The following is a 23,458-nucleotide window of genomic DNA, read 5'->3' on the forward strand; positions in this document are numbered from 1 at the left end:
ATTCTGGGGCGGGACTGTACCAGTGTCTCTGTGAAAAGAATAAGTCATGTCTTTTCAGCGCTCAAAAACAACAACAAATCCTTCTCCCAGTAAACTTCTTTCTCTCATTTTCTCCCCAGCACCAATCTCTGCTGAGGTCATCCCCTGAACTTCAGAGATTTAGGACCAATTAATTCACTTCCTGCAGGCTAATGCCCGATGTTCACTGGGCGGTCCTCCGATTCTTTGCACTGAATCCTGCGCCGCTTCCCAGTCTGTTGTCGAAGGGAGAAGAGCAGGTGGCTGTGTCGGTGTCTGATAGGCCAGCTGACAGGCCGCTCATGAACCTGGACTGTGGCTGGTCGAAGGTGAACTGGGGGAGGGGGATGTACTCCCCCGTGAGCGAGGAATGCCTCGCAGCGGGGGAGAGGGAGTGCGTCTGCGAGAAAGGCCTCGGGACGAGAGGTGCATGCGGCTGGATGAAGATGTTCGGGCTGATCGGGACGTGCGGGAGCGTGGGCGTGGACGCACGCGGTGGCGTGTATGTCTGCGTGTGTGTCGGAGTGGACGCCGGCGAGGGCGTCAGCGTGTGCGACGGCGATTGTGCCTGCAGCGGCGCGTGCATGGGCGTGAACGGCGTGTGCAGCGGGGAGTGCGTCTGCGTGCGCGTCTGTGAATCTGCAGGGCTCAGGTCGTAGGACGGCGTCCTGCGTCTCAGCAGCGTGCTGCAGTCAGCCAGGTTTGGGGGTGAGGCTATTTGGGGGTGTTCCCTCTCACTGGGCGGGTGGATGGAAATACAAGGAGGACTCATCTTCTTCTTCCTGTGGCCGCCCCCGACCGACTGCACCCTCACAGGAAATGCCTGACCACCTTTCTCCGACCGGTGGGCCTCACGCGTAAAGTCCTGGTCGTCACCGTCGATGACGGCCTGCGGGAGGCAAACCTCGATAGAGTGGCGCCGCTGGTCGTCAGGGTAACCGGTGGACGGGGATGACGGTTCGTCCGGGATGGCGTGGTGGTCAACGCTCAAACCCTTCCTGAAGTCACGGTCCGTCAGTCCCGCCCCAAGCAGACTGAGGAAGGCGCTCCTCGAGGAGGAAGGCGGCAGCGGGGGAGGAGGAGGGGAGGAGGTGGAGTGGGAGTTGAGAGAGTGGGGGGTGGTGTAGGGGGAGAGGGAGTGGCTGCGTCCGGCCTTCCCTCTGCCCTCCTGCCCCCCTCCCTCCTCGTTCCTCCACCTGTGGCGGGCGGAGCTGGTGATGTGGTACACCTCCTCATCCGCCGGGTCGCAGAGGGAGACGGCAGAGGGCGGCCGAGGTCTCCGAAGACGGGGGGAGGGAGGTGGAGGCAGGAGAAGCGAGGGGGAAGACGGCGGAGGAGGGAGGGAAGAGGGGGAGGACAGTAGCGGATGCAGAGAGGAGGGAGAGGGAGGAGGGAAGGCAGAAGGGGAGGAGGGGGGGATAGGGAGGGCTGAGGGGGAGGAGGGGGGAGGAGGAGGCAGGGGAGATGGGGAGCAAGGATGAGGGGAGAGGGGAGGCAGATGGACAGAGTTGGGCCTCCCCTGTTGCTCGCAACCCTGGGACTCCACAGAATCCAATTTAACTGCCACCTGCAACATAAAAAACAAACTTCTCATCAATAAGTCTAAATGGACATTATCACTGTAACACGCGTTTCAACGTGTTTATCAACGTATGCAGACAGCTGAAACGGGGTCTCTCACCTGTCTGCGCAGGGCCCGTGGCGAGGGGCTGGGCGTGGGCGGGGCGATGCGGGGCAGGGTGAGGGAGGGGGGTTGTCGAGGGTGAACGGGGGAGACGTCTGGAACCTGCAGCAGCGCGCGGCTCTCACATGGCTGTGAGTGGACCGACGTCACTGAGCCTGAGGGTGTGAAATGTGTTTGAACATCGCAGCAATGTCAGTTAGATCTGAAACAAGTTCATTTTCTATTGGTTCTTTCAGGTCAAGCTGTAAAGCCACCTGTTTATAAATTTACCAATTTAAGCTTCAAAAGCTAACAATAGACAAAGAAGCCCACAGCTGTGATGATCCAGTTTGTTTTTACATATCTAGTTTTGTGACTTTGCAGCTTGACCATGAAGTTAACCGTCATTCTCGTGGAGTATTCAGCCGTTCCACAGCTGAGCAGATGAGCCCGTGTGAAGGTTGCAGAGATTAACATATCATCAGCTCATCCGCTGCAGTCAGTACCTTGGGACTGCCCGGCCTCAACATGCCATTAGAATCTGACTGCAGATAAAACAGTGCTCGTCAGTGCTTAGATCGTGTTCTCAGCATCTTCTTCAATTTGTCTTATTTTTGACTTGTGTTTAAAGACCCAAGCCGGAAACAAGAACACTACAAATGCAAGGAAGTAAAAAAAAAAAAAAAAACGGCATGTATGGAAATGTATGTATAAAACATAAAAAGATTGATAGTGTAAGTATTCAACGTTTAACTATGACACACTTAAATCATCCCTGTAGGTTGAATCTGTCAATATCTTTTACAAAACTACAGCATGAAGACAAAGTAACACTGCAAACAGACTGACGACGTGGTTATTTACCAATGTGGTAAAAGATACAATAACCTAAAAGATAACCGTCTTACTGACTCTCATACTTTGCTGTTAACTATCCGACTGTGGCACTGAACACTGTGGCTCCTGCACTAGAAGAAGTACGAGCTCTCTGCCTGAGGCTGCACCTGAGTGTCCGTCTCATCTTAAAGTTTGAATATATGCCAAAACTAAAATCTATTTCCGAGCCAAATTTAAGCTCCAAGGGGGGGGGGGAGGGGGTATATCTACTGTGCTGGATAGTCAAATATAAAAGCCGTGTCGTATCGAGAAATGGGAATATATTCATTTTGTTCGCAATTTTCCCAATTTGGCAGGGCTAAGAAATGCTACAAAACTCTAGGTTGGGGCTTTAAAGTACTGTTTTTTAACACAAACTTGTAAACTACCGGGGGACCCAAGACTCCATACAAAATACATACTTGAAACATCAGCCTTTCACTCAAATTAAATTATAGCATTAGCCAGCTGTAGCTCTGATTTAGAAATTGAACTTCTGTGTCACGCCAAACATCTGATCCCTCTCACCACATTACAAAGTACTTCTATATTCTCTTACATAACATATTTGTAAGCATTGATCTAGTTCTGGTGCTAGTAACATGCATGCATCATGGAACAATCTTAGTCCATGTGAAGTTTATGAAGCATCTGTGTCTGTTCGAACAATCTCAGTGTTAGAACACACACACACAAAACGGCATGCTGACTTCACGTCACATAATTTAAATCCTCAACAGACGACATAAGTTACCTGAATGCTGGTGCTGGGGACTGAGCTCTACCTCCTCCAAAGGGTAGGGGGCGCTGGCGGGCCGCACGGGCCGGAACATGTAGCTGTCGTTAGGCAGAGAGTGCATCCTGGATACGGACATCTTCCTCGACGACAGCAGGTCGCCGTACTGCACCTCTTCCTCCTGCGGGGGGAGACAGAGACCACAGAGTCCAGCATCCAACTGGGTCTTTGTGCCGTGATGCAACACATGGTGTTCTACAGCGGGTGAACTAAATGAAAAGACATGCAGCTGACGCTACTGTCCTCCATTGCACCCTTAATTTCACTTCCAGTGTAGTCTCACAGTTGGTCAGGTTTCCTGAGTGAGTAGGTTGTGTCCTTCCTACCTGTCCAGGTGAATGTGGACACGGCCCCACGTAGGTTCCTTCCACCGAACTGTTGTTCGGAGTTATGCTTAATTTGCGTTCCCTCTCCATCGCCATCTCCAAGGCGATCTCTGCATCCATCTCTGCATCCTCTTTCGCCTCCTGCAAAGGTAGATGCACTTTCACTGACTGACCACATTAAATACAGTCAATGTTGTGTCTCTCTATACCTTAAGCCATTTAGATACAGTCTTTGTTCACACACGTGTCTAAGCCGTTCCAGTTACTGTACCTTGTTGCTCTCCTCGAGATGTTTCATCAAAACCGCCACGACCACATTGACCAACACAAACTGGGCCATGAGCACAAAAGTGACAAAGTAGATTGGAGAGACCAAAGGCAGGTAGGGGAGACAGTGGCGCTCTGAAGGATGACACTCCCTTAACGTGTCCTTCAATGGCACAAGAGAAAGATTCACACACACACACACACACACACACACACACACGAGCAGTTATTACAGGTGGATGTGCGCTATTGTCCGATACACCAGAGGCTATATCACAAAGCTTTGAAATCTTAACTCTTGGTTAGATATGGAGCCTCATTTACAACTTTAGAAAATTAGAAATTTGGAAGAATCTAACTGTGAGTGGGATTGATGTCGGGCAGCAGAGCGAGCGCTGAAATGAACAGCTGCTGTTACTTACCGTACTCACATATCTACATACTGTAACACCTTGCTTTATGCAGTGCAGGTTGGCCCGCGTACAACTGGCCTGACAATAACCGAACAGCTCCGTTCACAGATACAATCTGCAGCCTGCTGGATGAAAGCGAGCGCTGACTAACCAGTGTTATGAGGCGCTTGTACATAAAACTTAAATATGAATGAAGAAATTCTATCCTGCATGACACGCCAGTGGTTTACACTTGAGGCTGATTCCTCTCTGTGTTTGGTCAACAGGTAAACATCACATGGATGTGGCATGAAGGCAGCATTACTTTACATCTACCGTTAGATTGTCTTCTCCTAGAATGAAAGGTTTCTCATGTTTCGATGTGAGGGTCCTGGGATGCCGTATGCTGGAGAGATTGAGAAAGCCCTCTGAGGCTAATTGTATACAAAGGAAAAACAAGTGGATGGATGTTGAGAGGTTAAATAAGGAGAAGCCTTTTTTAGCTACAGGTTAAACTCACTGACGGGTGAGTTGTGTCTTGCCCTCTACTGGAAATAAAGGTGGTGTGGTTGATTGTATCAATGTCCACTGAAAATAATTCAATCAACAAATGATATAAATCCACAGAAATTGGACATTAGGTCATGAAAAATCAACAGAAGTTTGAGTCAGTTAAAGGCAGGGCTGGTAATCTTTAGAAAAAAAAGCTAGAGGCAAGAGAGTCTCATATCAAGTCTCAAACACTGACTGCCCCCCCCCCCGTCCCCCTAGGCCTTCCTTCTAAACAGCTCCCCCACAAATATCCTAATGAACGTAAACAGTGAATATGCCTGTTGTTAGTACTCACAGCTGTCCCGCTAGCAGCTTGTGGAGGACGAGTAATGAGTACACGAAGGCAGGTAGCCCGTCCAATCATTACATTAAATGATTGGACGGCTCATTTCAGTCCGGAGACATTCACATATACGGGATTTTATTCTTCTCTTTCTGACAGAGCATTTGATTCGTGTCAGGATGTAATGAGAATTTTAAAGAAAATATCAAAAATGTTTTTGAAGACGATTACTGACTCTGCCTTTGAGGACGATTTTATGATGATTACATCAGTAGAACGTTTTTATAATAAAGTAAAACTCAAGATGTGAGAGTGTTGACATTGCTTGGCTCTAAGCCACTTTATTATTCCATAATTGGGTTTGGAGGTCATTCCTCTGTGCGGTTATGGGATAATCTAGTCATCATATATATGTGTGTGTGTGTGTGTGTGTGTGAGTGTGAGTGAGTGTTCATACTTTCATAATCCCATTCCAGTTGTCTCCTGTGGACACTCGAAACAGTGTGAGGAAGGCCATCCCAAAGTTCTCAAAGGTAGCGTGACGACTCAGACCCTCACATGGGTTGTGTTCAGTGCACTCTGATCAACACACAAACATGGACAGACAGTAAATACACCACACGACAGACGTGTCAATGATCATACGATTGTCAGGATGTCCTAATGCTTCAGTCAGCGCTGACGGCTGAACGCACAAACAGCTGCTCAGCAGCGTGTCCCCGTGGACAGAGGAGAGGAGAACAAAGTCTCCATCAGTCTCAGGGTCAATTTGACAGACAGCTCTCAGGAGCCGGGTCGTAGAATCAAAACACCGGAGGATGTCTTCCTTTGTTTCGAGCCCCCGGGTCACATAAGCAGGTACGAGACAGTCCTCAGAGTATTCTGTGTATCTTATTCTACGGATCAACCACCAGGAGAAAAGTGAGAGGTGTGCGGCTCACAGGAGATGAAAACACACTCTATTCATGTAGCTCTGTTCATGCAAAACTGAAATAAAGAAACAAAGAGACAAAAGAATAATTTTATAAAACATAAAAAAAGGCCAGACGGATTCTTTAAAATAACCTAGATGACAGAAGATGAAACCAGTATGAATGTTAAGGTAAAAAATATCAGGCAGAAAAAACTTCTTCTCCCAAAGTCTGAGTCACGGCCGAGTGGCTAGAGGACGGAGATTCATTCATTGGGTTTCAAGAGATCGGTAATTTGATTTAGATTCAGATTCAAACTGAAATCCATTCGATACCATCAGTCAGCACCAAAGCTTGAATACAGAGCTGAGTCTGAACATTTCCCTTGCCTGTGAGCGTCTCTTATCTGCTCAGACTTCTGCAGGCACCACGGTCAGCGTTTCACACACGTCTTACATCTCCCAAAGAAACTTCAGATCTTACAATGTCTCTGTTCCCGTCTGAGGCCAGAAAGATTTAATGCACCAGTTATTGGTGGCCGGTTATTTCACAACATTGTGTGGAGCATAAGCAGGATAAAATGTTATTCAAGAGTCCATCCACACTAAGAGCTCATACAAGTGGAGGCCTTTACTAGATCTTATTGCTTTGCATTAACGGTCTTTAAAGTTATTGGAAACGTTTCATGGGAAATATAAAAAGCAGGAATGAGATGCGTTTTCAACGTAACAGGTGATCAGCGTGAACTCCCAGACACTTCCTGTAGTGTAAAAATGTCCAAGATGAAGTGAGGAGGCAGCGAAGAACCTACTGTAAAGACATACTCAAACCTCCAGAGATGATATGATTGTAAAGTAACAGATCCCTGATCCTGACCAAGCTGTACTGGAATATACTCCACCAAACTGCTGTACAAGCCTGTACCAAAGTACAATTCACTCCGGCAGCTGTGTAAGCCCTGAAACAGGATTTAAAATGAGGCACAGAACGGGGAAAGAAGGCGTTCGGCACATCCAAAAGCTTTTGTCAGCGGCTTGACAAAAACATAGCAAAAGAAACAGAGAGGGGTTTTTACTTTCCCAAACGGGGAAAACAGACGTCCTTTAGCATTCCTATTGCATCGAGCGGAAGCATAATAACATTTCACAGAGAGCGACCTCTTCATCACACACTTGTTTTCATTTTGTCCTCCCAGATGCCTCTTTGCTAATCCTCTTCCCTCACATATTGTTGCGCTCTCTGAGAGACCGAGTTGGATGGAGCTGGCCTATTGAGGGAGCAGTATGTAAATAAATGTGATCATGCAAATGTGATCTCTTCTTGTCAGAAAGCAGGTCTCTGATGTGAGAGTGGAGGAGAAGAAGAGAGACGGGGGAGACAGACGGGGGGGTAGAGAGCGAGGATTCAACGCAGACAGTTCAGGCGGAGAAAATTTGCTGTAAGTCGTGACTGAGTTAGTAACGACTGGATTTAAAAAACCTTTTCTGCTGAAGCCTGAAGACCGTGGTGTGTGTGTGTGTGTTTTGCCAGTAGTGTGACTGACCCAGTTTGCCAAAGAGCTCCACTCCCAGTGCAGCGTAGATGAAGAAGAGCAGCATGAAGAGGAGGCCGAGATTTCCCACCTGGAAACAAAACGCATGTTAAATGCCCCTCTGCACACCAAACCCCGGTGTTAATACTGCTGTTTAACGCTGCATGGAGTAGGAGACATTAGGATTGATTAGGATTATTCAATTCTAACCATGCTACATGAATGGGAATAATATATTTAGATAAATGTCCTGCACCTAAATGGACTTTTTGCTGTTCGAGACATTACTGCAAATACCGGAGCGGCACACATTAGCATTTGTCCTCCTGGAACATCGTCTGTAAGCACTCACGTAAAATAATGCACAAGAAAACACCGATGGGTTGTTGTGTCAGCAGAACAAATGACTTCCATCCGACTTGTGATTTCACTGTAATAGTTGTTTTCACAGTTTCCAGATGAGCAGAGCGAGCAAAGTCACAGCCATCAAACAGAAAGCAAACGTTTCACAGCGGCACGCTGACGTCCCCGTTGACTTTGCTCCAATTCAAACTTGTTGTTGGTCGTTGCTTCACACCGAGGGGTTGTTTGAGGCAATTACTCGCTTGCTGCATTCAAAGCCTCGACGTGTTTGTGCTTCACATCAGTAAGGTAGAAAAAAACCTGCATTCACATGCCACCTGAATTTGTATTTTTCACACAGAATGACTACATGGATAAACTGCCAGGAGGACTTAATTAACTGACTACAACATAACAAAACATACACTAACCCTAAGAAATCACAGAAAGCCTTTTTTCTATCAATCAGCCGAGTTATTGACAGCAGCTTTCTCCTCAGTACACAAAACAATCTGGTGGTGAACCCGGCGTGCTGTAACAGAAACAGTAATCATGAACGATTTGTTGGGCAAACCCTGTGAGCTATATGCACTTCCTGTGATTACATCTGCATCTACCTTCACTGAGCTGTACTCTTGTGCGCCCTGTGCCCCGATGGTTACACCTGTACCCTTGACATTTAGAACCATTGCAGAACAATGGAGTCTGTCATTGCATGTGCATCACAATCTTTGGCACAGCTGCTGTTTGCCTCTAAGAACTGTGCCGGGCAGCAGGAGAAAGAGAGACCTCAGATACTCCCGCCACATGCAGGGACATCCTTTAAAATGGGAGCGTGTTGACGGAGAAAGCACACCGAGCACATCGGGATGGCGGCTGTGCAGTCTGACTCTAAACGGGTTTTTTTTAAACGACAGCGAAGCGCGGCGATTAATAAGGTCCAGTGCATGAAAACATGCGGTATGAAGAGAACATCTCTGTGAATCATTCAATTACTAACTGGCTTCTTTGGACTCATCTGCACCATCCACCTCTGACAGAGTTGAGCCCATAAGACACAATTATGTTACTTCACTTCCTGTGTTTTCTTTTGTTTCAAACTCAATAGCCAATGTGACGTGTTTGGCATCGATTAGAATGCATATTTCATAAAAAGACCAAATGGACTGCTCAGTTCAGTTGTAGGGGAAGGAGAGGGAAGGCACAGAATGAGACATTTTTAGAGGCAGAATAAACATTTTCTGATGTGGACGGATGTGACTTGAGTTAATTATTCATCAAAAAGCTTAAATGTTTCAGAGGGCTCTCTATTCCGAACAAAACCTTCATATTTGGCCTATATTAAAAAAAAACGAAAGCAGCCTTTTGTGTTCGAGACCCCACAGAGTCGGCGTTTACCTGCGGCAGCGCCTGCATGACGGTATCCAGCAGAGATCGCATCCCTGTGGCCATCTTCAGAAGCTTCAGCACTGCAGAGAGACACAGGAGCATCTTAAGACTGCGAGCATCTGTAGTGACGACTCACAAACTGACACAAAAACGACTTACTTATGTCCTGTAATTGTGTACAAGATAAACAGATATAGAATGATTTGTGTGTGTTTCTACCTCGTGCTATTCGGAGTACTCTCATGATTCTGATGATGGTAGGATTTATGGGCAGCGCCGAGCTCATTTTCAGCTCCTCCAGTGTGATGCCCATGATGGACAGCGCCACTATAGCTATATCCAGCTGATTCCACCTGAACACACAGAGACAAACAGAGTCATTTCCTGGTGCAGTTCAGTGTTACTGAGTACTACCCACAATCCCTTCAACTCTGTGTAGCGAGAACAAGAGGCCACTAAAGCATAAAGTGAGGAGGCTGTAGATGTACTCGTGGAGCAGCAGTTACTATTTCACACCACATGTGTTGCAATTAGGAAACAATGACAAATAGAAATGATAATGAGGACTAGATTTTACAGCACATCCCACTGTGTTACCTGTCTTTGAAGAACCGTTGTATGCCAAAAGCCGAAAGTTTGAGCAGGGTCTCGACGATGAAGATGCAGGTAAACACGTAGTTACAGTACTTCAGAACCTCCACTAAGTACTGGACACACACACACACACACACAGGCCGATAATTAGTTGATCTATCATATACTAGATGCTTTTTCAATTTTGGTGGCAACACTCAATTATTTATAATCTATAATTAAAACGTGCAGAAAAAAACAATCAACAGCTTTTACTTTTAGTGGAAATAAACAGAATGAATGTTTGGATGTTCTGTTGCTGCCTGAGGGCAAATATCAATCAGGTTGGAGGATATTTGTAGAAATAAACTCCAATGAGACTCTAGCAGAGCAGCAGCTCCTCAGAAATACACAAAATAAACTTCCTTTTTTTTTTGAAGATGAAGATGACTACAGAGTCTGACAAGGAATGTTAAACTGACGCTGAGTCGACAGAGTGCGGTTATTTTTGGAATCGGAGTCTCTTGCCAAAATGCTCGCATCGGCCGCTTTGGACAGAAAACCCAAATCACAGCAGATTTATAGCATGTTGTCACTTAGCTAAAGCTAGCTGACACTTCGGTCATCATTAGAGGGACGGCTATGACACCTTCATGTTTATTTTACAGTGGGCAAAGAAAAGAAGACCCTCTAGCTGTGTTAAAGGACTGCGTATCGTACTCACCAGAGAATCTATTTAAGACTACACTTTGGTACGTATACCTCCAGGTAACTTGCTCGGAAACGTTACCTGCGGCTGATTGTAGTGCTCGATGCTCATGGTGAAGACGTTGATGCAGATGATGAAGGTGATGAAGAGGTCCAGGTAGTGGCTGGTGCACAGTGTGTGGATGGACAGACGCAGGGGGGAGTAGTCCGCATAGTAAGGCCTCTGCTTGGCCTCTGGAGCACAGAAACACACACAAACCAACATCAAAACATGGACGGGCAAGAGGGAAACTGTGAGTGATGGAAATATTACATGTGTCCAGTGGTGTGCACTGGGAAGTGCAGGGGGGCCAAGGATGGGGGACCACCACAATGTTCACTTCTTCTACTGTTATTCTATCAAGATATGCTTGTTCCTTCATGGCATTCACTGACGTTTACTTCTCTATTGTGTCCTAACTGTGGTGGTGTCCCTCTTCCCCATGTCCCCATGCCCCTCACACAGTCTGTGCACAGCACTGCCTGTATGAAATGATCAAGTAAGAGAGGACATGAGAGTCACAGCTAAGCTATAATATTCAGGAATTAAATGTATCACATGTTAATAATAACTGCAGTTCGCTTCCTGACCTCCTCACCTGTTGCAGGGCATGTTTCCTCGTCTAAAACGGTAACTTTGCTATTTTTTCCCCCATGTTTTTGTGTCAAAATAACTAATGGGGACAAGTATTTTTTAAATTGCTCAGTATTGAGGGAGAAGGCTGTAACCGGCTACAAATAAAACGAGCTGCAAAGGCAATTATGCAACGTCAATGTGACGTTACGTCCAATAAAAGTGCTTGTTTTTGCTCCTTTCTGCACCCGACAGGTTCCGATGGTCTGAACATCAGGCAGCAACGGGTCCCGCTGTTTCCAGCATTCTTCCACCGTTTACTCTGCCTCAAATGAATTTGGGCAGCCATCAAGTTCAAAGACCTCATCCACATTGGCGAAATCATCTAAATATTCAGCCACAAGAGGGAAAATCTTTTAGAGAACACTAAGCAACTCATCATGTCAGACACTCACAATGATAATCAGAGCCTGTTGGCAGCAAAACAAGCACCTCTAGTGGACATAAATGAAGGTGACCTCATAGGTTTCACTGCAGCCCGTGAGCGGCTGCTGTCTACAACGCTCTCGCACAATACTGGACCACTTTCAGAAATAGTTGTCCCCATTAGTTAGTTACACACAAAAACATTAGGTGGAAAAATACCAAAGCCACCCCTTCAAGTGATCTTCTCTTCTACCAGTCTTTGGCACACAGATCCCTGACCTTCCCTGAACTGGACTAAAAGTAGTAGCAAAATATTGCAGAGTGCTCCTTTAATGGGAGCATTATTGCAAGATTCATTGCCTCTGTGATAGTTACATTCTGGTCAGGGCAGAGAGGTCTCGCTATGTATTCTGGCCTAAACGGGCCGTCTCCATTAAAACCCTTGACTGTGCTTTCTGATACGCGTCTCGCCTTTGAACAGTAAACAGACTTTGAGTGGAGCTGTAGAACTCAAGTAGAACTCAAGAGGTGGACAAAACTGTGCAATATGTGACGTTCTTTAAGCTTGTTGTTTTGACAGACTGTGTCCTCACATGTCCACATATGACGACCAATGATTGTATATGTGGTACGTGCATGTTGATGCCCCCCCCCCCTCACAAAGTCCACCATGCCCTGTCTGTCTACTGCATGCTTACATGCCTTTGATGTAAAGGGTGATGTCTGTGGTTGAGAGGGGCTGCGCAGGTTACGTTCAACAACACTATTAGCCAGTACTCAGTAAATACCAATGTATTCTTTGTGTTTATCTAATTAAAATCAGCTGTAACCAACAATCCTCCGTATATAACAAACACAAGATCTTCTAACAGCTTCTTTTTCTTTGTTTTGTACCCAAGGTATAGCAGGTATAGCAGCCAAAACGTCTGCTATGTTTCTGAGTCTGCCAGTCAAAGCGTGTTTACAGGAAATGTCCGTCTGCTGTCCGTGTCGAGAGACGCCGCAGGTGTCGGGGTTGAACATGCGCCCGGAGGAAGGGGAAAGGGCGTTTCACTGATCAAAATTTTGCAAGCAAAATTTCCTGAGACACATGGAGGAAAGCAGCAACCTCGATCGGCTTCGCATGCATTAATTCTTCTCGTTATAATCAGCAATAGTATTAAACAGGATTTGGACTTTAATTGAATCGTTTTAGAAATGAAATAGAGACTCGTGAATACTGCATCGTTGCCGCAGTTTGATCGTTTAAAGAGTGAGCGTACACATTTTTAGATAAATTAATACAAACGTATAGTTGAGATGTCGGTTAGGTTGGCCCGGTTTCCAAAGTTTTGCATGCAATGTTGGGGGAGGGCTGCATTCATGCACTTACATGCATCAGACTCGAGTAGCCCACGCCTTCTGTCAGTGATCAATCACTGTTTGCGTGAGCTAGCCAGTCTTTCAGACTCTCCCCTATTTGGAGTCTGAATACATTTCCCTGTTTTCTCTCTCTGTCATTCTCTTTTTTATTTTATCAGGCTCTGAAAGCAGGCAGTGCTCAGAAAAATAGACTACCGACCAGCTCCACCATTCTCCTTACTCCTGCGCTTTTTCTCTATCATTTTGAGCCGCTTCTCTTCCCGTAAGCGGGTCTCCTCTTCTTCCTGGTCCTGCCGGCACTTGTGGAAGTTCTCCACCACGACACCGACAAACATATTGAGGACGAAGAAGCTGACGATGAGTAGGAAGGAGATGAAGTAGAGCAGCATCCAGGGGTTGTGGTTCCTCACAGGCTGAGAAGAAGAAGAGGAGAGGAGAGCAGAGTGAAGAAGATGAAGCTTTATGATAGTGATAGTAGTGTTTCTCTCTTTGCTTTCTGCTTTTGACTGGGACACAAGTACCACAGTGCCAGTGCAGGGCAGAGCCTCACAGTATGTTTATCACACACAGCAAGTAGAACAACGTGCCAAATCCTTTGGTAACCTTGAGTAAACTCTCCACAATTCAACAGTCACAGTCAGTGGAGCAGTTCCAAGATCGCAAAATTGACGGAATAAAGCCGCCCGCGCCTGATCGGCAGTAAAAGCGCTGTGCGCTGGCTGTGCCATTGCGTTCCTATAGGGAGAGAGGTGGAGGCACTCCCCTTGGCGTGCCACACAGCGTGGAATTCCCACAGAGCGCTGCGCTCAACGTTGTTCCAACTTTGACATTGGTTGATGCCGAACTTTCAAAGCGTAACCAATGAGATAACAGCCGTTTGTGACCTTGCCACTTTTCTGATGACGCACACCTGCGCTGCGCTTTGCCCTGCAAGTGTCTGCGCTATGCTCTGCACTCTGCACCCAACCTCGCGGTGAGCGAAGAGCAGATTTCTTATCATCTGAAGGGCGGCTAAAGACTCCACTATTTCTGCACATTACACCACGGGCAGTCCTGGATCTGAGGACGGCCTCATCAATTGAAGCTTTGAAGTGCCTGCTATAAACTCACCCTCTGAGCTCCGCTTTTGCTTAGATTCTGTAATTACTACACCACTGCTATTTCACTTTGCTGAGCTTTTTTAGGAAATCCAACTCTGTCTCTTTGCTTTAAAGCCCAAAGTGGTTTTAATGCAGGTATTTGCACTTGCCTGCGTCAAAGCTTCCACTGGATAGAATAGTTCTACGGTTCGCTATTTTGCTTTTATTATATTTGATATACATTACAAGTGAACAGTGTGCATGTCAGAGGAGCGAGGAGTGTCGTAAAATGGGTTTCAATGCACACAAGATTGGAAATGGATCAGGCTTCATGTTGCTGAAACAGACTCATCAACACGTTTGATCCCAGTTCTGCTGAGTGAATCATTACCTGTTGGTCCACTCCCACTGCGTCCAGCCCGTCGTACATGATGTTGACCCAGCCGTCCTTACAGGACAGCACAAACAACGACATCAGAGCCTGGATAGGAGACACAGAGAGGGAAGTCAAAACACAAGGATTTCTCTGGTCCTCAAACCGTCACACCCAGAGACTAGTTACAGTGCTGACACAGCATCTTGTGCAATGTTAGCTAGAAGATGGATATCCAGTCCTGATAACTGAGTCAATATTAGAGTGAATACTACTGTTTACAATTTATAATAATTAAACTTTCAATAAGTGTATACTGTTCCACTGCAGGTTGCAATAAAAGAAGACATATTCTAATGGTAGTTTTTAGTCTGTTCATTTGTTTTTATTAATCCACACCTGAATCAGGTTGTCAAAGTTGTACTTCCTGCGTATCCAGCGGTAGTTGGCCTGCTGGCAGTCCGACTTGTTGGTGATGTTCTTCATGTCCAGACCTTCACAGTGGTAGAACTTCCCTTTGAACAGCTAGACAGTGAGAGAAAGAAAGAAGTCTGCGGGGCTACTTGCCATTCACACATTATGTCAATTGCACCGGAGCTCGCAGCTTTTTAAACATCCAACTATTAATGGCAGCAATAACAGGACATTTCATGGAGCACATTGTTAATCGGAGGGGTTTTCCCCCCCGAGTGCTCGGCTAACAGCTGGCCTGGGGGTCCTGTTGTCCTTTTTCACATTTAACCCAATTGTCATTCTTTCAAAACACACTCTTAAGGAACAACTGCCGATTGGATATTCAAGACACTTCCAAATCCCCCTCAAGCCACAATCACATATCCAGCTGCTCAACAAGATTGACATTTAAGCTAAACGGTTTTGTCCTCGAGCTCAGAGAAAGCAGTGTCATCAGTGCAGCGTGTGCGTTGGACCTAGCTCATACATGTCCGTGTTGTCAAATTGTTCTGTGTTTAAGGCAAAGCACCGGTTTGTTCGTGTTACTGTGTGGGATAGCAAACTACCTGAACCCCCAAGATGCCGAAAACAATGAAGAAGGCGCAGCAGATCAGGACAATGTTCCCGATGGGTCTGAGAGAGGTGATGAGCGTCTCCACGACCAGCTTCAATCCCGGAGCTCGGCTGATCACCCTGGGAAACACACGAATAAAGACACACAGAAGGTCGTCAGTACCAGCGCATATAGTCCAGTAGCTACTGATGGGATGCTTCCTGTGTGTGCGGTGCTTACAGTCAGACACACAAACCTTCATACACACACACACACACACACACACACACCGTGTACCTCAGTGGGCGTAGTGTTCGTAGCAGGCGCAGCACTCGGAGGATGCCCAGGATCCTGTTTCCGCCGGTGTAAGCCAGAGAGACCAGAATATCGACCAGAGAGACAAACACCAACAAACCGTCCAGAACGTTCCAGCTGGACTGGAGGTAAGTCTGCTTCCCAAAGCAGAAACCGAGAGCTAGAACCTGGAGAAACCGTGATTACAACATCACGTTAGCTTTAGATTAGAGCTACTAGGAGTTTATTGATGCAGAACTGCCAAAATGTTCAAATGTTTGCTTATCACCTACTACAAACTACACCTGTTCACCACAATTAAGGAGACAGAAACAGTGGTGTTCACCTTCATGGCCATCTCTACCAGGAAGATCACAGTGAACACATAGTTGGACACACTCAGAAACACTCGCTCCTGCAGAAGAGAGTGAGATCAACATAAAGACATACAGTATAGAGTACAACATGTCGGGACTAGACCTTCCTTTATTCACAGAAGCACATGTTCTCTTTGAATAGAGCAAGCACCAGCAACGGGTGGAATGAAGGCCAACTGCGCTGCAAAGCAAATAGCATCTCAGCGCTCCTGTGCTTTTGGTGCAAAATCTGCTCCTTTTATATGCAAATGAGGATAGAAACAGTCCAAATCGCAAAGATCAGCGCTGACAGCCACACGCAGCTACAGTGAAATCATTAGTGTCTTCAGAGGTTTGCTGGTAACTGAAGCGCACAAGATGCAATGACAATAGTGTCGTGTAATATACATGAACAAAGCCTCCTACATGTCTTTTTTTTTTTTAAATACATGAGAAAAAACAAAAACAGGATTTAAATAATCAATGAAGTTATGCTGCTGTGCCTCGTGAGTAAATGAACATTTGTCGCCTCTGCTGCGGTGGGATCGCTGCGGGTATTCAATAAACTCATATCTCATCTCAATGTCTCAAGAACGTTATGGTGCAGAGGCGTATATATGGGCACAACGGCAGGAGAAGCTAAATGAGCCCGAGTCTGACCCGAATCGACCCGTCGGGTTCAGACGGCTGACTCACCCCTCACAACCCAAACATTGGCCTCAGACGCAGTTACACTTTTCCAAATTGCACTCAGTTGCAAAACTTTATTGGGCATGTCTGCGCTGTAATATCAATAGCACATTATCCTTTTAGGTTGCAAAGGATGCACACTTCATGATGCTACCAGCAGCCGCAATCCATTCTTTGTGCCCCTTCAGTCTGTTACTTTAAGAGAGTAATGGATTGTGGGTAGGTTTTAGCCTTGATGTTAGGCTCCAGAGTTTCTATCTTTGTGTCTAGTTTGTCTACTGTAGTCAAATAGAGGAAGTTCCTATTGGCTCCTTTTTACATATGTTAGCACTTTGTAACCAGATGAAATCAGTGTTAAAGTTTCTATAAATATCTCTGCAAACAGGAGAGAATCATGAGAATTCATTCATTTGCTCATTAATTGCAGCTGATTACACTGGTCACTACGGAATGAAAAGTTCTGAGATCTGCAGTTCTTCATACTTTCTGTATATATATATATATATATATATATATATATATATATATATATATTTATTAACCTGTAAATAATATGTCAATAAAGAGTAAAAGAGTATAGCATGAACCGTGAAACAAACGGTGTAGAAAGTTGCATTCACTAATAAGAAGAGCATATCAGTTGTGAAAGAGAGATGACTCAAAAGCATGTAGCCACCACAGGAAGTGTGTGCGAGTGTGTGTGTGTGTGAGTGTAGGTGTGTGTGTGTGAGTGTGTCTCACCTTGCTGTGGAGCTGTATATCAGGTCTTTCCAGAGCAATGGTGATGCAGTTGAGGAAGATGAAAACCAGAACCACGTGGTCGAACAATTTGTGAGAGATCACACTTTGGCACCACATACGGAATCTGAACACACAACACACACACACACACACACACAACGAGTCATCTATCAAATGTCTCTGGCCGGTTAAAGCTATCGACCAAACAATTAGCTGTGAGAAAACAATAAAAAGGAGGAAAAGTGAGAGAGGAGCAACCGAGATAATTAAATCAGGCAATGAGAAGCAAAGAAGAGGAGAGAGGAGAGCGTGAGAAAGAAAGCCGAAGTAGAATGTAAAACACAGATTGATGATGGAATGTTGTGTGTGAGACTCACTTGTTCTCTGGAGGGAACAGATACAGATTCCAGTCGTCGTGCTCTTTGCACCAGCGGGGCTTCATGTTCAGAAGCTCTTTCTTCAGCCAGCACCAGAAAGAGCTCTGCAGAGGTGAGAGGTCAGACTCAGCATCATCCCCAACAGCAACAATCAAACACTTCAACATCATTTATATTTTCAGGATTTGACTTATCAGCGGTGAAATCACTACTTCTATCACACCATCAACACCAAAGAGACAGTTATCATTATCACATCCAGGCTGTCGTTGGACCAGTCAAAGCCAAACACAGTAGTTCTGATCCTGAAAACACGCAGAATAGTTCAGAATTCATGCAACTGTAATATACTTCCATACATATCCGTTATGTAGAATGGTGAGATGGCGTTACTAAAGTGGAAACACACTTATAATCCTCTCCAAAGACGGACGGCTGTCGTAGCTAAAATAGAAGTTGTAATCTAATTTCAGTACTTAAATGTTCTGTATTCCCTTGTCATGCAGCAGCAGCCACGACAGCGAAAACAGTAGCTCCAAAAGAGAAAATATAACTGTTAGTATGCTGGATGTACTCATTAAAAAAGCTGTTTAAGAACTGCTTGGATATTACACGCACAGTATGAAACCCTCAGCTCTGGAGCGACTGTGTGTCCCAGAAGAGGAACCTTCACTGATCCCGTAGACATGTTAAACAGAACAAAGAAAAATACAGTTCTCAAAACATTAGTGAAATGTTGTATAACTTAATAGTGAAAGAACACTGCTGTAATAAAAATGAGGAATTGACCAATCAACAACTACACCATAAAAGGCCTTATAAAACAGTGCATCGTTTAATTTGAGTTGCCACAGTATTGCTGACGTTAGCCCTTCTACATTTAAATCTACCGGGGAACAATAAACAAGTGTTTTCTTGCATAAGTAGCGATGGAGATAACTGGACCATAACTCCCAACTTAGCGAGTCCGAAAGCTCAATAGAAAGTGTTGTGAAACTCTTTCTAATAAAACAAATAGAGGAAAGCTTGGGCGCACAGCTTCTGTACTCCAGCAGGATTCTAATTAAAAACAGCCTACCGCTTGTGTGAGTGTGTGTGTGTGTGTGTGTGTGCGCGTCTGGGTGTGTCCGTCTGTGTGTGTAAACTGGATGGAGAGAACCTGCTGCTCGGATATCCTTGGAGCTGAAATATCCCATAATCCCTGACACAGACACACGCAGAGCGCTGCATGCGTATGCACACGTCTGAGCTGGCGCGTCACGTGCGTACTCTTTGCACACGCTCGTGCAAACACACACACACCCACACCCGCACACGAATACGCCGATAGAGGATGTGTTTTAAGCCTCCCGTTTACAGTGAGCCCAGGGAGAGGCCTTTTGTTTCAGTGGATTTCATGGCTTTATAAGCCCAATTTGGAGCCAATAAAACCATCAACACTTTCGCAACAGAGGTCATCCAAAACCATCGGGGGAGTGCTCCCTTCTCCACTTCACACACACACACACACACACACACACACACACACACACACACACACAAATGCTCAACCACACTGACTGTACACTCACAAGTGGCTTTGTTCCCACTGAGAAAACAATTACTGCCCAAGCCAATCAATTACAGCATGACAATTAGCGTCCCACCAGGCCTTGCCGTGTGAAAGCGAAACACACACATTATAATATCTCAAAGTAGAAGGGAGACAAAGACGACAAAGAAGAACTGAGTCAGTAGAGAAAGACAGAAATGAAATATGTAAACAGAGTCGGAGAGGGCAAATTAAGAGATTAAGAATTTACATAAGAGAGCAAAACCATGGATGATATCACGCAGGGGACCTTTAAGAACTGCTCAAAGACCTCCCTTTTCTAAATGTTATTTTGAAAAGCCACGATAACGTACGTCATCATCCAAGTCGTCTTCCGGCAAGGAGTCGTCCTTGGGGTCGGAGCTCACGTTGGGGTCATAGGTCAGGGTCCTGCCGTTACAGTCCCCATACTCCGCTATTATGGAAGGGCAGAGAGTGGACGCCTGCAGCAGCTCCAAGGACTCCGGCCGTAGTCGGTTGTTTCCCCCGGCCTCCCCCGCGCCCTCCCGACCATCTTCCTCCTCTCCTCCCTCCCCAGACAACAGGCTCTCCTTCTCCCCGCTGGTGTCTCGCCTTTTGAGGCTCGGCGCTCGTCCCAGACTGTTCCAGCTGGAGCGACGGCTTCCCCACGAGCGGGGAGGAAGTGGGGAGCGCCGGCCGGGACTCGAGAGGCTCTGGAGAGACAGGACACAAGGGTAAGCATAGTGGGTGTGGCTGAGCAAGAGTCACAGTAGTTTCAAAGGCGCTGCCTCTGCATTTTGGCATTTCTTTCAGGATTCTCAGTCTGTTCTGCCGTCAAATGTTTTCTCAGTCTCTTAGAAAACCACAGGGTTACACGTTGTCCAGAGAGAAATGAAACGAGGTTTGAGTTAAAGTTTCTGTGATCGATTGACATAATTGTGTCTCCTCCCGTTCAGTACCTAGATGCAGAGGCTACAGTAGTTGGCTACTGGATCAATATTTTTGCCCATGTGCTCAACTTTATTATGTTGAATAGGATTTTTCCTTTCCCATGAGCAAACACCGAGTCATCATTGGCTCCCCTTAATTTTAGATTGAGTTTCAGGCATGCATGATGTCCTCGTGGAGTAGGTGACTGTCTACCTGTGTTACAGAGCCCTGCTATGGACAGTTATTTAGACTGGAGCCATTGTTAGCGGCGTATCTGGTACATGCCCAGTCCTCCTCCTCCTCTCTGCAGGTTGCAGAGATACCAAGGTTTAACAATGTTAGAATAACAATACATAAATAAAAAAGTAAAAAGTAATACATTGCTCCTTCTCAGTCCTCTGAGCAAAATTTAGGAAGTTAAGATGTCCTTCATGGTGGTGGATCGGATTCATTTCTCGGACCTACGGGCATCTACATTTCTTCCGACTAAATGCACGCTTGTGAATGCGAGTGTTCGATGTAACTCACCAGAGAATGCTGGTCATAGGCTGAAGGGTCCATGGAGGTGGAGCTTCCACGGCGAGACTCTGCACGGATGCTTCCCGCATCGGAAAACCCCAGTCCCACCTCGCCATACTGAGGCACCCCCTCCTTGTACATGAGCTCCTCTTCGAGGACAGACTCCGGTCCCAGAGAGCTCTTGGGAGTGGGCATGGGGGTGGCTGCCGTGCGCATGATTATGGGAGGAGCCATCGAGCCACGCGGGTCAACGTGACCGTTGGCTGTCATCATCAGAGAGTACATTTTTAGCTCTGTGGAGGAATAAAGGCATCATCATCACCATCTTTTATTCTTTCAGGTACTTTGTCTTTCAGGTTGTAATTCAAATCATTCATTCATTGAACATACCAGTGTCCCTGAGCTGTTCTACCTTCTCGTCCTCCTCAAAGTTGTCAGATTTCTTCTCATCATCCGACTCCGACCGATTAGCATCACCCTACAACACACACACACACACACACACACACACACACACACACACACACACACACACACACACACACAACCATACAACCATACAATTAAGCATTTTATTTCTGGATTCAGTGCCCAGAACATGTGGAGGAGTATCTGAAGGCTCACATGATTACAGTGTTGGATGAGGAAATACTGGTCTGAAAACTTCAGTGGGTGTGTTAGAATCTTCATTCTCACAGTCTTTAAAAGCAGCGGTGCCCGACATGAGAGTCCGAACCCGCAGACCTCAGACGGCTCCATTGGCAGTTAATTAAAAGCAACAGAAGGCCCTCATATGCCATTCACACAGTGGTGGATGAGAGATGGTCCTTAAGAAGACATTCATCTTAACTCTGTTCCCCTGGCATTAGCACCGTTATTATAAGTCTTCTGTATATTATTATTCTTCTTTCAATTTGCATAATGAAATATGTTTCATTTAATTAGACACTGAAATAAACTCTCTCTCTCTCTCTCTCTCTATATATATATATATATATATATCCATATATATACTGCAGTTGTTCTCACCTCAGCCTGGAAGCCTTCTACCAAGATGGCCACGAGTAAATTGAAGAGCACATAGTTGCCGAAAGTCATGAGAGCAACAAAGTAGAGAGCCGCCCATGGAGAGGTGGAGGCCATGCCGTTATACAACACCACATTCCAGTCCTCCTGGGTAAGAATCTATCATTTGAATGAAACACAAAGCAAGGTTCACAGATGTGTAGTTAACAAAACCAGTAAATAATAATAAGGGTCCACAGACACAAAGACGTGGAAGAGGAAGGAAAAGAGAGTCAAATGGAGCAATGTCAGCCTATACAGGCCTTGTGGGTTTGATATACTTTATAAAACTCAGTGTTTTGCTACTTATCTTGCCATCATGCCGCAATGCTTCAACGTCATACACAAGGGTTTACCACAAAGTGTGCGTGGGCGTGTGTGTCTGCGTGCACCCGTGTCGAAATCAATGTGAGTGATGAAAGCATCTAAAAGTAGGACGGTGTGCATGATGCAGCATGGAAGCTCGCTCCATCTCTGCCCACTCACTAAACGCTGTGGCAGGGAGGCAAGTCCCTGCGCGGATGTGTGTATGTACTTGTGCATGTGTGTGTGTGTGGTTGTGCTGCGGCTACTCCCCAGAATACTACGGCAAGTATATAGCAAGCGTAACGCCTTCACATGACTGTCCGTTCTGGATAAAATGCCTTTTCAGCATCCTACTCCTACTCCTACACACACACACACACACACACACACACACACACCAAAGTGAGACAGTCCACTGCATTCTGTGTTCCACCTTTCTGCTGACGCATCCAGTATAGAAAAGAGGACAATCTATCTGGAGCGATTGAACAAGATCTCCACACAGGGAGAGAAAGAAATAGAAACGATAGTGAGGAAGGGTGTGCATAAGCAGAATCCCTCATTTCACAGCGTTTGACTAATGAGCACAACTTGCCAGTTGAATTTGGCATGCACACACACACACACACACACACACACACACACACACACACACACACACACACACACACACAAAAACTCTAGGCTCAGTTTGACATTTTGATTTGAGACGGCCAAAAAATACACATGGCCTGTGTTGTGATAAAAATACACAGGCTAACACACTACCCGGTTTATCCCGGACATCTACCCCGTACAGTACCGAGGATGTGATGCTACAGATGACATTTCTTCTTCTTACTGCCATACATGGGCCAGTAAGGAGCGCGCTGGATCTCTGCTTCTGACTGGGAGCCGGTCTGTCTCGCTGCAGAAATGTCTCTAGATGATGCACACACTGTACCAGCCTGTAGTTCAGCTGTATGGGTCTTTGTACTGCGAGTTCAAGGATGTCTATAGCCAACTTGCGAAAAACAGCTGTCAGCTTTAACAATGTTATTTTTATGTGACGAGTAATAAGACACTTTTGAATCACATGATACATGAGAATAGCTGAGTAACTCCCCAGGTTTTGGCATATCAATATGACGAATACAAATCTA

At 45.9% G+C, this 23,458-nt stretch overlaps 1 protein-coding gene across 1 annotated transcript in view; it reads right to left on the minus strand.

The window, feature by feature from the left end:
- Nucleotides 1–202: 202 nt before the first annotated feature.
- The window catches only part of cacna1ha (calcium channel, voltage-dependent, T type, alpha 1H subunit a), a 97,059-nt gene continuing 73,803 nt past the window's right edge, over nt 203–23,458 (minus strand). Inside the window, exons 15-37 of the mRNA XM_076081494.1 lie at nt 21,975–22,130; nt 21,336–21,423; nt 20,955–21,238; nt 19,850–20,209; nt 17,945–18,048; nt 17,568–17,691; nt 16,127–16,195; nt 15,784–15,968; nt 15,500–15,626; nt 14,880–15,005; nt 14,499–14,588; nt 13,228–13,441; nt 10,710–10,861; nt 9,944–10,053; nt 9,566–9,699; nt 9,356–9,426; nt 7,628–7,706; nt 5,631–5,752; nt 3,951–4,109; nt 3,680–3,820; nt 3,312–3,474; nt 1,700–1,857; nt 203–1,585 (exon numbers count right to left, since the gene is read on the minus strand). Of these exons, the coding sequence (XP_075937609.1) occupies nt 203–1,585; nt 1,700–1,857; nt 3,312–3,474; nt 3,680–3,820; nt 3,951–4,109; nt 5,631–5,752; nt 7,628–7,706; nt 9,356–9,426; nt 9,566–9,699; nt 9,944–10,053; nt 10,710–10,861; nt 13,228–13,441; nt 14,499–14,588; nt 14,880–15,005; nt 15,500–15,626; nt 15,784–15,968; nt 16,127–16,195; nt 17,568–17,691; nt 17,945–18,048; nt 19,850–20,209; nt 20,955–21,238; nt 21,336–21,423; nt 21,975–22,130 (4,599 nt within the window). The remainder of the gene's footprint in view (nt 1,586–1,699; nt 1,858–3,311; nt 3,475–3,679; nt 3,821–3,950; nt 4,110–5,630; nt 5,753–7,627; nt 7,707–9,355; nt 9,427–9,565; nt 9,700–9,943; nt 10,054–10,709; nt 10,862–13,227; nt 13,442–14,498; nt 14,589–14,879; nt 15,006–15,499; nt 15,627–15,783; nt 15,969–16,126; nt 16,196–17,567; nt 17,692–17,944; nt 18,049–19,849; nt 20,210–20,954; nt 21,239–21,335; nt 21,424–21,974; nt 22,131–23,458) is intronic.

This window comes from Anarhichas minor, unplaced genomic scaffold, assembly GCF_050575085.1.
Source record: "Anarhichas minor isolate MPS153535 unplaced genomic scaffold, ASM5057508v1 ptg000007l, whole genome shotgun sequence".
In the NCBI taxonomy this organism is placed as follows: domain Eukaryota; kingdom Metazoa; phylum Chordata; class Actinopteri; order Perciformes; family Anarhichadidae; genus Anarhichas; species Anarhichas minor.